This window comes from Apodemus sylvaticus, chromosome 19, assembly GCF_947179515.1.
Source record: "Apodemus sylvaticus chromosome 19, mApoSyl1.1, whole genome shotgun sequence".
Lineage (NCBI taxonomy): Eukaryota > Metazoa > Chordata > Mammalia > Rodentia > Muridae > Apodemus > Apodemus sylvaticus.
This window is the reverse complement of record NC_067490.1, coordinates 6774818-6789726: the sequence shown is the minus strand read 5'-3', so window position 1 is coordinate 6789726 and position 14909 is coordinate 6774818. Positions and strand designations below refer to the sequence as shown.

The window sequence follows — 14909 nt, the reverse complement described above, 5'->3', positions numbered from 1 at the left end:
CAGGCAGCAGTCTCAGGAGCTAGAGAGGCTTGCTTCATTCCACAAACTCCCCTTCCTCAACCACACAGCACTGTGGACAACAGCAGCCAGCCCAGAGCCACACAACAGGTAAAAATATGTTTAATGATCCACGATTCTGTAAGACACTGATAGACCCAGAATTGGGTGGAAATATGGCGTCCTAGCACTTGCTGCTGGCTTAAGGGTTGGGGGCTGGTGGAAGGGACCTCCCATGGTGGAGTCAATTCCAACCTCACAGGTGCCTCAGTGCCCTATCTCCATGGAAACCAGTCTGGCACTGGCATGGGGCCCTAGGGAGCCTGCATGAACATCTCTTGAAAGAGATTTCCCATTAGAAACAACCACAGGTACCCTCCCCAACCCAAAGCTGCTGCCATTCCTCCCTCTTACAGAGACAGGAAATGGAGTGACTGACTATAGACAAATCAAAGCAGATGGGTCTGTTCCTCCAGTGAAGGGAAGGGGCAGCTGGAGCCACCACTAGCTCAGAACTCTGCCAAGGGCTTCAGGTGGCCTGGACTGCTAGTGTAACTTTCTGTTACTGAGAGGAACAGAAAAGGGCAGGTTTTTAGGCTGCTCCTCTCCTAGAGTGCTTAGAACACATGAGGTGGGAACTCAAGGAGCAGTTACACCCAGTGCCCAAACCTCTGATGTTTGATACTGGGTCCGCACTCCTGCCAGGACAAACTCCAGGATTAGGGTGGGGAAAGACCACAAGAAACAACTCTGATTGGTACGACAGCTGCTCCTGGCCAGCGCATGATGAGGGAGGGCCTCCACATTTGGCTGGTCTAGTGGAGATTGGGCAAAACAAGGACCTGACTGCTCTTGGGGGCAGTAAATGGAACTCAGAACACTGAGTCTACAAATTCCAGAGGGAATGGCTGAGCCCAAAGTCTACCACTCTGGCAAGTCCTAAGCACTGACCTGCCCTTGAGCCGCTGCTTTTAAGGCTGACTCCTGGTGGTGTCAGTTCTCAGGCAGCAGAGTTCCACAGGATGCATCCTAAGGCCCAACAGAGCTCCTTGGGAATGGGGAAGAGCCCATCTCCCTTATGACCAGGGAGAACAGTCCCAGTTCCTCTCCAAGAGGCAGAAGGAGTCAGACACTGGGCCCTGCCTTAAGAATGACAGGACATTCATCAGGTGGAAACCCTAAGGGCCTATAGGATTGTGACTCTGGATGAAGGAAAGGACGTCCTCCTTGGACAGCTTGTCTGGATCCTGGGGCTTCTGGGAGTCACGCATATGGAAGCCATCTCCCCACTCCCAGAAGAGCCGGCTGTAGTAGCAGGTACTACAAAGGGGTCGGGGAGGGAACCATTAGACTGCTGTACCTTGGTGGTGCAGGACCAAGAGATCACTAGCATGTCCCTGGCTGGGTGCTTTTACACTGGCTTCTGTCAATGCCTCAAGTTGAGAGATACCCCTCTGGCATCTGAAGTTCCACCCAGTAGGCCCCAGCTCCTCCCATGCCTTTGCTGCCACAACCTGCATCCAGCTAGACTACTACTGGTGTTCCTAGCTCACCTGTTCCACTAAGGTCAGTATTATCCAGCTACAGAAACAAGTGCCAGTGACTAATTTGAGGCCCTGTTGGGGCTGCCTTAGAGGCTCTTGTCCAGCAGCCTGACCAACATGTCTTGAGGAGGAATACCTAGGACCTTGAGTCTTAAGGGGCAAGCTTCCTGCAACAGGTTCCTCCAAACTCTCTGGCAGGTCCCCCTCCACCACCCAGCCAGTCAGCTCTCTACCCAGGCTCTGGGTGAATCAGGTCCATACTTGAGGCAGCCTCTTTCCACAGGGCAGGGATGGGTTTTAAGCCAATGGAGGGCTACTTACTGAAAGGGGGCAATGGATTCCGTAGGGAGATTATAGAAGGACTTCTGGGTTTTCTTATTGAAGAAGAACTTCCTCTTGCTGCTCTTGCTGATTCCCATGGTCCATGGCTCTAAGGGAGAAGAAAGAGGGCAGGCCTCAGGACAGTACCCATGGGGATGGGGATGGGTTTGGCCCTGGCCGAGGCTGCCCATCCTTCCTTCCCCTGCTTATTCCCTCCCGTTTCCAATGGCCAAGCCTAAATGGCTCAAGAGGATGGCAGACTATAACTTCCCTAAGGCCTATCCTGGTGCTCTCCACCACAAAGGTGGCATCTCTAGCCTACAGGAGTACACAGTGGAGGGGCCATGCTTGCCTGCTGAGAACACCATGTGAGCAGCTACAATTTCATCTCTCCCCGCCCCTAGCCCAAGGTCAGAACAGGCCCTGTTTGGAGATGGTTCTAACAGGTATCTCAGAAATTGACAGCTGACTGCTGTCCACCTCAACAAGGAAGTCTGAGTCAAGTCACTTTTGCTGAGTAAGGGGCAGGGAACAGTCATGCAGTACCTACCATTTACAGTCCTGACAATGTAGACGCCTGTGGGGACAAAGTGCCGGTCGTCCCGTCCTGTGTAGCTGAGCTTTGGCGTGCCACCAGAGCCTTTGATGAGCTTCATTTCTAACCTGGTTCCCCAATGCATGAGCACCCAGGAAGCACATGCACAAGGGACAGAGTTGGGCATGCTAATGTTAGTCTCCAGGAAATTCACAGTGGTGTTAACGTTCTATCCTGGCTTGACAGAGGAAACTTAAGCACTGCCCTGAGCCGTACTAAGGACCGCTGGTGACAGAGCCAAGTGTAGAGCCAGGCTCTCTCTGCGCTCCAGTCAAGCAGCAGGCACGGAGGTGCTGCCTCTCATCCATACCAACCAGGGATTCAGAAACCAGGAGCGCCACTTGGTTGTCAGAGGACTACCTGGGAGCTCTCTCACAGTGGGACTCATTTGCTGAATGTGGTAGGCACACCGAAGGTTTATAACACACATATGTGCCCTCTGCCCACTCCGGGCGTAGTCTGTGAGTTGGGATTTAGGGTTTCAAGCAGCTTGCATCACCTCTGTTTCTTGCGAGGACAATCTTAACTATTCTAGCATTAATTTTGCCCATATTTCTGCCTGACATAAAGTTACCTTGCTTCCTTCCTGATAGGTGCTGAGCTAGCTCACAGCTGGGATTCACCAGCATATCAGTGAGAGGGTGTGTAAGTGTGTGGTAAGTAGTGCCAGGGCCAGCTCTACCACCCACCCTGCAGATAAAATGTCTTGACTCAGCTATATGTCCCACCACCAATCTAAAGCATATAAGTTACTCACCTGACAAAAATCTTCTCCATCTCTTCTAACCGGTACACCTCCTTCACCCTGTAAGTAGAATAGGTGACAGAGCTTCCTGGGATATGCTTGTGAACGGTATAGGGACGTCCTAGACCTGCCCTTGTCCTCAGACCCTCCCTACAACCAACAGCCCACAAAAATGAGGCTGCTGAGCCTGTGACATTACTGTCCTATAGCCGGCCTAGGTTTCAGAGCTACCACACAAGCCCTGGCACTGCACCCGTAGCTGGGATTCAGCAGGAAGTCCTGAGGAGGGGCTTAAGAGAGGAAAGACATTGCCAGCACATTTCTCTAACATACCCTTATCCTCAAGTACCTTTCACTGACACTACAGGTCACAAGTCCTGGCTGTCTACATAGATGTTAGATCTTCCCATAGCTTAATTCTAAATAGCTCTCAAACTCTTTATTCTTGCAGGCACAGACCCTATAAAGGGTGTAGGGCTCTAGTTTGAGGTCCAGCCCTCCATATCTGGGGGCACCAAACCTGCCTTGGGAACTGCTCCTGGGTAAGCTGCCTGTTGAAACCAGCAGACAGGACATCACACTACCCAGGCTAAGCTCACTGAGACGCTGCTCTGCCTCCTCAATTCTAGGCTTACTGGTGAGCATTGCCAATACTTCTCTGCTAACACAGGAGTATGTGCTGTCCCCTCTGGTGCCCACAGCCTCTGACCTGGAGAAGGCAGTCTGCTCCATCTACCCTCTTACGCTTACTGTTGACAGGGCCCTCTTTCTCCTCGAGCACCGTCTCAGTCAAATCCCCACTCCATGCAGTCAGCTAAGGACACTGACTAATGTAAATGGGTAGCTCAAATTAGGAAACCTTACCCATCCTGCCACTGAACCCTGTCATGGCGCATAGGACAGGAGAGGTAAGCAACAGAAAGCTACAACCCAAGGGCTCTGGAGGAGAATGACATACTTACCTGATAGGATTCATGTCTGGCCGACTGGGCTTAGAAACTGCTTTCACAAATTTCTCAGCAAGCTGAATTCTATAATCCAAACATAATCCTTAGAGGCAAGCCAGGGACATCACCTGTGCTAAAGCATTTCCACCAGATAGATGAGAGGGTCCAGACCTACACCAACCATCCAAGTGGCAGCATTCATGTCCCCCAGAGCCCAATCTGTTGTCTGGATTCTGACCTCGGGTTTTCCTAAGGTGTCCTTCCACTGTATTCAGCCATCTTCATGAGGACTTGAGGTGTTGTTACAGTACACACATGTTCTGTCACTCTAGCCCAAGTATACTAAACTGTGACTACCCACACTCTGGTCATGATTTTTAGAAGAAACCCTCCCTCGTCAAACAAGATTACCCTTGTTCAATCTTTAAACAAAAATGACCTCAATAAGCAACTGTGGCATGGTGCAACGTGCTAGAATCTGGAAACTAAGGTGCTCAGCTCAGCTGCAAGGCCAACTGGTCTTTCCTCCTGCCTTTGGGCCCAGCCTGGTGTGGACACACCAGCAGTCCTGCCCTCCCTGCCCCAGGGCCCAGGCACACCGCTGGTTGAAGTGCTGCTCTCGGACGTCGCTGCCATTCAGCACCAGGACATCAAGGATGTGGATTGCACTGATCTTCCGCTGGGCCTTCCCCTACAACAAGAAGCATGCTGTCTGCTGTGCAGCACTAGCCCTTGGCCTACTGTGCCATGCTAAGCTGGGGAAAGGTTGCATCTAGCTTCCCTGCCAACTGGTCCTGAGCACAGGCTAGCTTGGGCTTTAGGGAGGGGGGCCCGCAGGAGCCTCAAATCCAGTCACACAGCCACCATGCTTGCTCCAGCCAAAGCTAGCTTCCCACTGTGGCCTGTTCACCTGGAGTGTTCTGAATGCCATACCTACCCTATAATAACTCAAAGCTCCCCAAAAATGACAGGTCTCTTCTTTCCTAAGGGATTCCTAGTTATGAACTAAATTGGCTACTAAAAACACCTAGTAGGATCAAAGGACTGAAGACAGATTTTCTGAATCTGTCCCTTCCCCCACAGTACAAGGCAACAGTATTAGAGGAAATTATTCTACCACACCATGAAAACAAAGGTGAAAGGCTAGTCTCCACAGGACCCCAATCCTCGTGCCTCAGGGCCATCTGCGAACAGAAACCCTTCTGACCTCCCCTTTCAGTTCATGCACAATTTCCACACAGAGCAGTGTGTCCCGGGGCAGCTCTGTCTTCAGGTCCAGCTTTACCCAACGGTCTGACTGGCGGCCATCCCAAGTGTAGATCTGGGACTTCTGCAGACAGAAGGGAGGGAGAGCATGGAGACTAAGGAATGGGAGGCTCTGTTCTCAAAGGATGAGTTTTATGACAATTGTCTGCCTTCACCTGGCAAAAGACCTTCATCTAATTTGATGTGCATGTGGGGGGTTAAGATTATAGGACCAAGAGAAAACAAAAGGAGAAGACAAAGGGTAGACACAAGTAACTGGGGAAAAATCAACTTCATGGCAGGATGCAGGGTAGGAGAGTGCTAAGGCTGCCTAGTCAAGGAAGACAGAAGCTAACAGGCCCATCCTCCCTCCATGGCCCAGAAGAGGAAAAGGGACGTCTTCCTGGCAGGGGTGGGATTGCAGAAACCTGGCCATCCAGGATCAGCCAGGTGACCTATTGGCTCTGCATCTCAAGAAAAGCAATCTTTCCTTCAGTCAGGCAGGGTTAGGCAGTGGGAAAAATTCACAAGGCAACAAAAGCATAAGTGAGTGAATCATACTTAGTCAGCTCCGGGCAAGAAAGGAAGGTTTCCAGGAAGCCCTTCTCTTGGACGCCAACAGAATGAGTACATCATGTGGCTAGAAGCTGTCTACATCTATAGACAGAGGGCATTGCCACCACCCCAAGCCAATGGGAGGCCAGTTGCCGACTTACCCCCAAGCCCAGGAGGAATTTCTGCTCGCTGCCAGACACCATGCAACGATACTCCAACACAGGACGGATCTTCTCCAGGGTTTTGGCAGTTAGCAGTGTGGGCTTGTAGCTAAAGATGTTGATGTCAGTGTCCTGCGGCATGGATCGAAGAAAATACTGCAGTGGCAGACTGGCAGAGGTGAGGGGCAGGAGTCACCTGCTCTCAGAAGCAGGCTCCCCTGCACCCACTTCTCCACCTAACCAGTCACTAAACAATATCTATTTCCATCCACTTAAAGTATTCCTTTAGGCCCTATTAGGAGAAACTTGGGAATGTCACCAGAATAGAGTAGCCACATATTCAGTGACATGGGAAGCAAGGATTCTCTAGCAGTTGGCCTGAGAGCAGAGATGTAATTTCTCCACCCCATTTAGAAAGATTTTGAATCTCTAGTCTTTGACCTCCACAAACCCAACACAATGACCATAAGTAGGCCAGACTGAAGTGATGCCCTGGGAAAGTTGGAGGCTGATGGCAGAGGAACTCTGACTAGCTCACCAAACACAGGATGGAGAAGATGGTTCAGGCCAGACCCAATGTGGCTCCTTCACAGTTCCCCTGCCTCATCCTCCCACAATCCCTAGCTACCCTGTAGACAAATCCCTTATGACCCTGCATTTTGAAGAACATAGGCCAGCTGACACAGCCATATCCACTAAAAACAGCAGAAGCCATGAGGCCAGCACAGCTGTTGGACACTCCAGTGGCGCTGAGCTGAGTGCTGGGATCACTGCTGTTCTCTCACTTTTAGGTTTCAGTCTCTGCATGTGACACTGTTGGGGACCTTTTCTGCATTATGATTTATGTCTTTTCCCAAGAAAATCATGTCTAAGTTTTTTTTAGGAAAGTCCTAAACTTATTATCCCTCTGCTTTTAGGAAAATAACTATCTGGCCCTATTTGGAAATGTTCCTTATGTCCTGGAGAACAGGATAAGCACTAAAATGCTAATATCTTTATAAGCCTAAGCAAACTCCAACAGTATAATTGGTGCAGGGTAAATTTAGAGATGGTTGACAAACTGACTAGCCAGGAGAACAGGTAACAAATTCAAAGCCTCTCTTGACAATACGCTTGGAAGTCTCTGAAAATGTAATTTAAAGATACAGGATCACACAGAGCTTAGTAAATAAGATAGACTGACTAAAATAACTATTTCCTATTTAATTGCGTAGATGATGAAAGGAGTTAGGTATCAGTATCTGCTATTCATAAAAAGAGCAGTTAAGATATTCTGTTTGTCTGGAACGCTGTAAAACTCCAAACACTGCTAACCTAAAATCAAGCTGTCATATAATGAACATGCTTGCTTTGGAGAAGACAGCCTTTAGATTCTTTGAATTGGGAGTTATAGGGGTGATAATAAGAACAAAATCTGTTCTATTTATACTTTCTGATTGTGACTGACACCTTGTAACCCCAGACACATGTCCATAGACAAATTGATCTAATCTGTACTTCTTGGATAATCATTAGTCTGCCTTTGCTCTGTGAAACCTGTATAAATAAGAAAGCAACCTGATTGCTAGTCAGTCAGTGCTGTGAGATTCCCCTGACCACAACACCTGACTCCTCCCTTGACACTCCTTATCTCCTCTCGGGCCACCCTGTCAATGGCTGGGCTGGACCCCAGCAGCCAGCACACCCTTTGGAAGCAGAATGCTGTTGCCGGCCCGAGGAGCTCTTAGGAAACCCTACATTCTACAGCTCACTGGGGAGACTAGACCACCCCTTTAGTTCCGAGGCTGATGCCTTCTCAGTCCTTACAGAAGCCAGGGTAACACTGTCCACCTAGAAAAAAGGCCTCTCAGGTGTTGCCATATGAATCAGACTTACCTTGATTAGTTCAAAAAACTTGAATTTTGGGTCTGTAGGGGAAGGAGCAACTCGAGCCCGGTCTGGAATCTGGAAGGACATAGCAAAGGGCTTTGTAAGTGTGTGTGTGTGCCTGGTGCCTGCCCCGAGTGTCTGTGTGCCACATGTGTGGCTGCCTGGTGCCTGCCAAGGCCAGAAGAGGGCATCAGAGCGCCTGGACCTGGGGTTACAGGCAGTTGAGAGCCAGCATGTGGGTGCTGCAGAACAAACTTGGGTCCTCTGGAAGAGCAGCCAGTGCTCTTAGCTGCTGAACCACCTCTCCAGCTCTGGCTTCGGTTTTTTAAGTCCCTTGTGGACACACTGTGAGAGGACATGGACTCAGGCTAGGGAAGAAGAAACGGCATGCAAGCAAATGCCTGGCAAGGGAGCTGAGGTACAGTGTTCACTCCCTGTCCAATCCTTTCTTCTCCATGTCTCACTATATGGGGCCATCAAGGTAACATGCAGCCTACCCAGAACCTGTGCTCTCTGACCTAGCTGCTGGCCAAGCTGCCCGGAGAGCCAAGGAGAGTTGTAGCATGCCAAGGAGCTGGGCACCCTTCAGGTTGGGGGTGGGGAACTAGGTCACAATCCTTGCTTAACTCCGGCTTCCTGGCCTGGAGTGGCAAGGGGCTGCTTACCTCCCACAGCTGGAGGCACTCCTTCCGGATCTCTGCCTGCCTAGGCTCACTCAGGGTCCTGGGGAACAAAAGCAGAGCCTTCTGGGACCTAAGGAAGTACACCAGCGACAATCCCACGGACTGTAGCCAGCATCCCCTATACACGCCCTTCCCTCCACCCACCAGCACATTCTGATTTCTCCTTTGTTCTCAAAGATCTCTGTCACTATGCTGATATTCCACAAGGCAAAATGAACCCACAAGAATGGCTTTTAAATCAGACAGTCTGTCACTGGGCCGGGCAGTGCTGGCACATGCCTTTAATGCCAGTGCTCAGGTAGCAGAGGCAGGCAGATGATCTGAGTATGAAGACAGAGCTACACAGAGAAAATATGACTCAAAACAAAACAAAAAACCCAAAAGAATAAGAAAAAAAGAAAAGAGAAGAGAAAGAGCTGCTGGGAGAGAAAAGGCAGCCCCGCCTCCGCACTGAGACCAGTGAACATGCAGACTATGCAGCACTCACGTGTCCTGTACAAACGCATGGATCTTGGCCAGAGCTTTGATCTGCAGGCTGCAGTAGCTAGGAAAACACAAACCACACATTGACATCAGCAGAGAAGTGTAGCAGTGCAGAGACTCACTGATGAGTTAAGTGAGCCCATCCAGCGGTTACCTGGGGCCCAAAGACAGAGCAGAACAGAGTGGAGCAACCCAGGAAACACTCAGGGTAGAGTCTTGCTGAAAAGAAGGTTCTCATCTACCCTTAAAGGACTGACTAAGCAACAACGGAGCCCCTCCCCAACACCGGAATAAATGCTGCAAGCACTGGCCACTCACCTGTAATCTCAGCACTCTGGAAGTGGAGGTGGGATCCCTGGAACAAGCCAGCTAGCTAGACTAGATGAGTTTGGTGAACTCTAGGGTCAAATGAGAGACCCTCCCCTCAATATGTAAGGGGAAGAGCAACTGATGTCAATCAACCTCTGACTTCTTGAAAACAACTAGAGGAAATGACACGTGATATACAAGAATGACAAGACAATGGTGGGAGCTGGAGTGACTCAGTAGTTAAGAGCACCCACCTCAAATGGCTCACAACCACAGGAACTACAGCTTGTGGGGGGGAGGGGGGTTCCAATGCCTCTGGCTTCTATGACAATGGCACTCATGCACAGACACATAAGAAACAAAAAGGAAAGAAAAGAAATATTTTAAAAAACCTGAGCTTCCCATCAGAAAAAAGGGAAGAAGTGTGGAATGGTATATCTTTAAAGTGGTAAAAGAAAAATTCCATACCCAATTCAAATGTTCCTCAAAAATAAAAGACGTGCTTTTGTTGTGGTATTTTATCTGTTGTTTTGAAATAGGGTCTCAATATGTAGCCCTGCCTGTCCTGGAAAGTGCAGAGATCCCCTTGCCTCTGCCTTCTGAGTGGTGGGATTACTGGTACACACCTTGATGTCTAAGAAATGCATTTTTAAATAAACAAAAGCCAAACAGAGCGTCTCTATAATAAAGTCTGTAGGCTGAAATGGAATGATTGCAAATAGAAACTTGGTGCTCCAGGAGGGAAGTTGGAACATTTGGAAGAGTCAGTGTGTTGGGAAACACCAAGGAAAGATAAGACACTGTGATCCTAGCACTCAGGATGATCACAGAGGCAGGAGGATAGCAAGTTCTAATCAGCCAAAGCTACACAGAGCATGCAAACTAAGACTTTTTGGAGAGAAAATGAATTATTCACCAAGAAAAGAAGGGGGGGGGGAGAAGGCCTAATTGGATTTCATTATCAAAATTTTGAAGTTTGAGATAGCCAACCTGGAAAGGAAGTAAAATTATCTCACTTCACAGATGACATGCCACTGGAACAAGATAGAAAGCCTAGAAATAAATACTCATTTACTACTGTTTATTAGCATTGCTAATAAGTAGCAAAAGGGTTTGGAAAGTGTGCCAAAACCATTTACTAGAGAAAGGACAGTCTGGAAGATCTGAAAACAATTAATTAATGCCATATCCAAAAAATAATTAAAAATGAAATATCTCAACACATGGGCTAAACTTATGAAATTTACAAGAAAACACAGGGAAAAGCCTCACACTAGAAGTACAATAATAAGAAAAATGAGTAAGCCTGGCCACACTGATGTTACAAACTTCTGTGCCAAGGACATAATACAGTGCAAAGAAAATACAGACCAGGAAATAGTATTTCATATTCAAGTCTAGTAAGAGATTAATGTCCAAAATATATGGACAGCTCTTTAACTCAGTATTTATTTTAAAAAAACAAAAAGCTAACACTTAAAAAACAGTCTTTAGAGAAATAGCCAGAGATGACTAACCAGTTAAGAATGTGCACTACAGTGGCCAGGTGGGGTGGCACATGTACCTTTAATCCTAGTACTTGGGAGGCAGAAGCATGTAAATCTCTTGAGTTTGAGGCCAACCTGGTCCATAGAACAAGTTCTAGGATAGCCAGGACTACAAAGAGAAACCTTGTCTTGAAAAACCACACTGCTCTTGCAGAGAACAATGGGTCTGGTCCCCAGCATCCATGTGGGATGGCTCACCCCTGCATGTAACTCCAGCCCTGGGTGAGAATGGACCGGGGTGGGGAGGGGGTCAGATAAAGGAAAAAGCATAGCTTTCCACTCCCACTGAAGCACCCCTGCACTGACAAAGCACTGTACTAGCCCCCAACTCACCGCAGGCCTCAAGCAAGGGTGATCTCCACAAGGCACCAACCTTGTAAGCTCTGTTTACTAAGGAATGCCCCTGCCTCCGGTCCACGGGCTGAGGACAGGACTGTGGAGCCCGAGATCTACCCGCCTCCTTGCAACAAGACACACTAATAGAACAGATAGCCAAAAAGTAGCCCAAAGTCCTAGAATGTCACAGAGCCAGCAGAGCAAACCCAGACAACAGAATGTTGCAAGATACAGCAGGTCCTGCATTCTCGTCTCTAGGCATCCTGACCAACCTAGCAGTACCAGCAGACAGCCAGGTGGCTTACCTCTCATTAGACCGTATCATGTAGTCATTAAATTCATGGTCTCCTTTGATCACCATCAAGGGAACCACCAGGTTGACATCAGACTCAGTGTTCCGAAGCTGGTTGAGTTTAATATTCACGGAGAAGAGGTACTCCCGGACATCATCTATGCCCACCTTCAGCCCTTTGCACACCACATACCTGCAGGAGATAGCCTGTCATTCCAAGGAGTGAGAGCCTTCTCCCAGCCCACGCCCTCATTCCACTGCTGGAGTCACAGCTAAACAGTCTTTCTATTCAACCTTAAGCCTGAGTTCAAAGGGCGACACGTACTGTGACTTAAAAAAATGTTACCTCAAGTCCTTCCTTTTCATAGTAATTGGTGGCAATATGCTTTAAATTCTTTTTGGAAGGCACAGGCAATCAAATATCTTATGTTCCAGGCCAGCCTGGTCTATGTAGTAAGTTCCAGGCCAGCCAGGGATTTTTATTCTCAAAATAAAATATATAAAATCTTTTCCTTATATGTGAGACTATATGCCCATCTATAAGATATTCCCGATTGTTCTGTACCAGCAGACGTGACTTGGAGAGGCTGTTACAGGCGTAATGGATCAAAGTCTCCACTAAAGTCTGCACTTTAACAGGCTACCTGACAATTCGGATTGGCCTTGTTTACTCTTAACCTCATCCGTGGGCACCTGGCTGCCAACATACCTCTGTATGGCCACCCCCTTACTGGCACCCTTGCCTAGTGCCAGCCTATACCTTCTATTAATAGTCACACTCTTCCTGGACCAGCATGAGCATCTGAGATGGACACAGCTGTGGAGGTGGCAGTCTGAACAACCTAATGATGACCACTCAGACCAAGGACCCTGGCTTCTATCAGAGAATCATACCTCCAAAGTCAAAGTTTTCAACAGTTTAAAAGTTCATGCCAGACAGAAGCACAGGGTTGACGGCTGACGGCTCTCTGTAAGCTGTCTAACAGGAAGTCTTACCGCTCTGAGTTGGCAGGCCTGCTGGTGATAGGCTTGAAGAGACACACGCGTTCAAAGCAGCAGTACAGCAGGTAAATGAGGCCCACACTGAACGGTGTGAAGAGGTCAAAGGTTTTGCAGACGAAGTGGCCACCTGGATTGGAGACAAAATGCCCAGGGCAATCAGTGGCTACTACAGGACTTGGGGGAGGTCACCTCAGGATGTGGGAAGGACACCTCAGGATATGGGGGAGGTCACCTCAGGTAGTAAAGACAACGAGCCCAAGGTCATTTATGAGACAGCCAGCTGTAGACAGTGCTTTGCGGGTCACGTGCCTTTCCCTCCCTGTAGTCTTCATCTGGTCACCAGCTACCTGATACAAGGTTTCTTAACCAAGCCCTGTACATGCTCTCATCAAACACAGGTAGGGCCTCAGTGGGCCCTTGGAGAGGAGGGGACTTGGAAAGGAAACATCACCTGTGCGGACAACAGACAGTGCCATGAGGAACTGGCACAGCAGGAGCTGCTTGCTCAGGATCTCCTGCAGGTTTTCCTGGCCCTCCACAGAGAAGCCCTGAAACACGAGCACAAGCCCAGAGAGACGGTAAGGACGGAGAAGCACAGCCCCCTCTGCCCCACCCCACCAGGAGCCGCCATCTTTCTTTGTCAGAGTAAAGTGGTCAGTACTGCTCAACTCCGGCCAAGTTCCTGCTCTATAACTCTTAAATCACAGTCTGCTTTTCCAAATAATGGTCCAGAAAACTTTGAATTCCATGTGGGAACCCAGGGACAAGTAAGGCAGAAGAGAGGCAATGTACTGGCTTTATCATTGGTCAACCAAGAGACAGAAAAATGTTTAAGTCCTAAGAAGAGCGGAGTAAACAGGTAAACATTCTGCTGCGCTCTGCCATGCTCTGACCTCGGAAGGTCAAGCCTGAGCTACAGTAACCACCACCCTGCCCTGGCTGTGCAGCCCTTCTTCTAGCTGGCACTCTCTCAGGCCAGAGTTTGCTCCAAGAAGGCATGCTGCAATTCCCAGAGCATCTCCCTTCAGCAAAGGGCTGCCAGCCATGAAGCATGCTTCCAGCTAAGGAAAGGAGGCAGGCAACAAAAGAGAGGACTGGTCTTAATGGGTACAGCTTCAGTTTACAAAATGAGAAGTTCTGGAAATCAGCGACACAACAGACTGAATAGACACACTAAACTCAGGACAGACCATGTTGCCCATTATGACTGCACAGCAGAGAACAGGAACGCTAGCTTTTGTTAAGCTGTCCTCATCAGCCAGATCTCACTGATGCAGTCCTATAAAAGGAATGTTAACCTTTGTCTCCCAGACTTAAAGATGTTTCTCAAAATCCATGTTTGTTTTAGAGCTAATTAGGAATTCAAAAACAGAGCCAGGCCTGGTGGCACATGCCTAGAATCCTAGCACTTGGGAGGGAGAGGCTGGAGATCAGGAGTCAAGGCCAACTTTATCTTACAGAAAGTCTGAGGCCAGCCTCAGCTATTTGAAGACATTGACTAAAAAAAGAAATTTTACAGATAAGAGACAGGAAAAGATAGAGATGGGAGGGGGAGAGTGGGAATATGTTCAGTGTACAATATATATAAACTTGTGTGGAAATACCTTGTGCAACACATTACCATATACAGTCAACATTTAAAATAAGTAACAGAAATAAATCAGAAGGCCATGCTAGCCCTCCTGCTACCAAAGCAGAAAATCCTTGAGTCCTGCTGTCTGCTGCAGCAAAGGCAGAAAAGACAGACTGGCAGACCCCACACATCTGTTCAACAGGTGCAGTCCGTTCCTCTTAGCCTTCCCTAACGCTGTCCACCTGCTGCCCTACTGTGTACAGGCTTCAGGGAGCCAGGGCATTCACAGGTCCCTCTAACACTCTGCCTTCTTCCACACACAAAGAACTCCAAAGGCTCTTCTCAACTCCAGCTATGTGATCCTGTAGCAATTGAATCCTGTCTGTCCTTTCTCCCCAAGTGGCTCGCATGAGAGGGCTCCCCTGGGGCATGAGATTACTGGATAAGAGGGCCTCCGCTGAACTATGTGGTGGTAGGTTCTCTCTGCATCCCAAGTAGCTGCTCAGGTAGACCCTTGAAAAGTCACATTAGCTAGCCAAGGGCCTCCACGGATTCTGTGCTGCTGCTGCTACTGCTTAAGTATCCGTCAGTGCTTGGGAGATTCAGGGGCCTCCTGAAGAGAGCCTCCAACAGCAACAACCTAGCCGACAAGTGACAAGTGTGGCTCCCATTCAGTTCTGCCTAGCTGACCACAGCTGGGGTCCA

At 48.8% G+C, this 14909-nt stretch overlaps 1 protein-coding gene across 2 annotated transcripts in view; it reads right to left on the bottom strand.

Moving 5' to 3' along the window:
- Nucleotides 1-104: 104 nt before the first annotated feature.
- Nucleotides 105-14909, bottom strand: part of Cmtr1 (cap methyltransferase 1) — a 42132-nt gene continuing 27327 nt past the window's right edge. The window contains exons 11-24 of one of the 2 annotated variants that reach the window (XM_052164565.1): nt 13083-13179; nt 12626-12758; nt 11643-11822; nt 9150-9206; nt 8645-8702; nt 7986-8054; nt 6111-6242; nt 5357-5479; nt 4749-4840; nt 4165-4233; nt 3215-3262; nt 2413-2525; nt 1863-1971; nt 105-1317 (exon numbers count right to left, since the gene is read on the bottom strand). In XM_052164565.1, coding sequence (XP_052020525.1) covers nt 1176-1317; nt 1863-1971; nt 2413-2525; nt 3215-3262; nt 4165-4233; nt 4749-4840; nt 5357-5479; nt 6111-6242; nt 7986-8054; nt 8645-8702; nt 9150-9206; nt 11643-11822; nt 12626-12758; nt 13083-13179 — 1422 coding nt within the window. In that variant the 3' untranslated portion in view covers nt 105-1175. The remainder of the gene's footprint in view (nt 1318-1862; nt 1972-2412; nt 2526-3214; nt 3263-4164; nt 4234-4748; nt 4841-5356; nt 5480-6110; nt 6243-7985; nt 8055-8644; nt 8703-9149; nt 9207-11642; nt 11823-12625; nt 12759-13082; nt 13180-14909) is intronic. The other variant, XM_052164566.1, reaches the window with a different exon arrangement.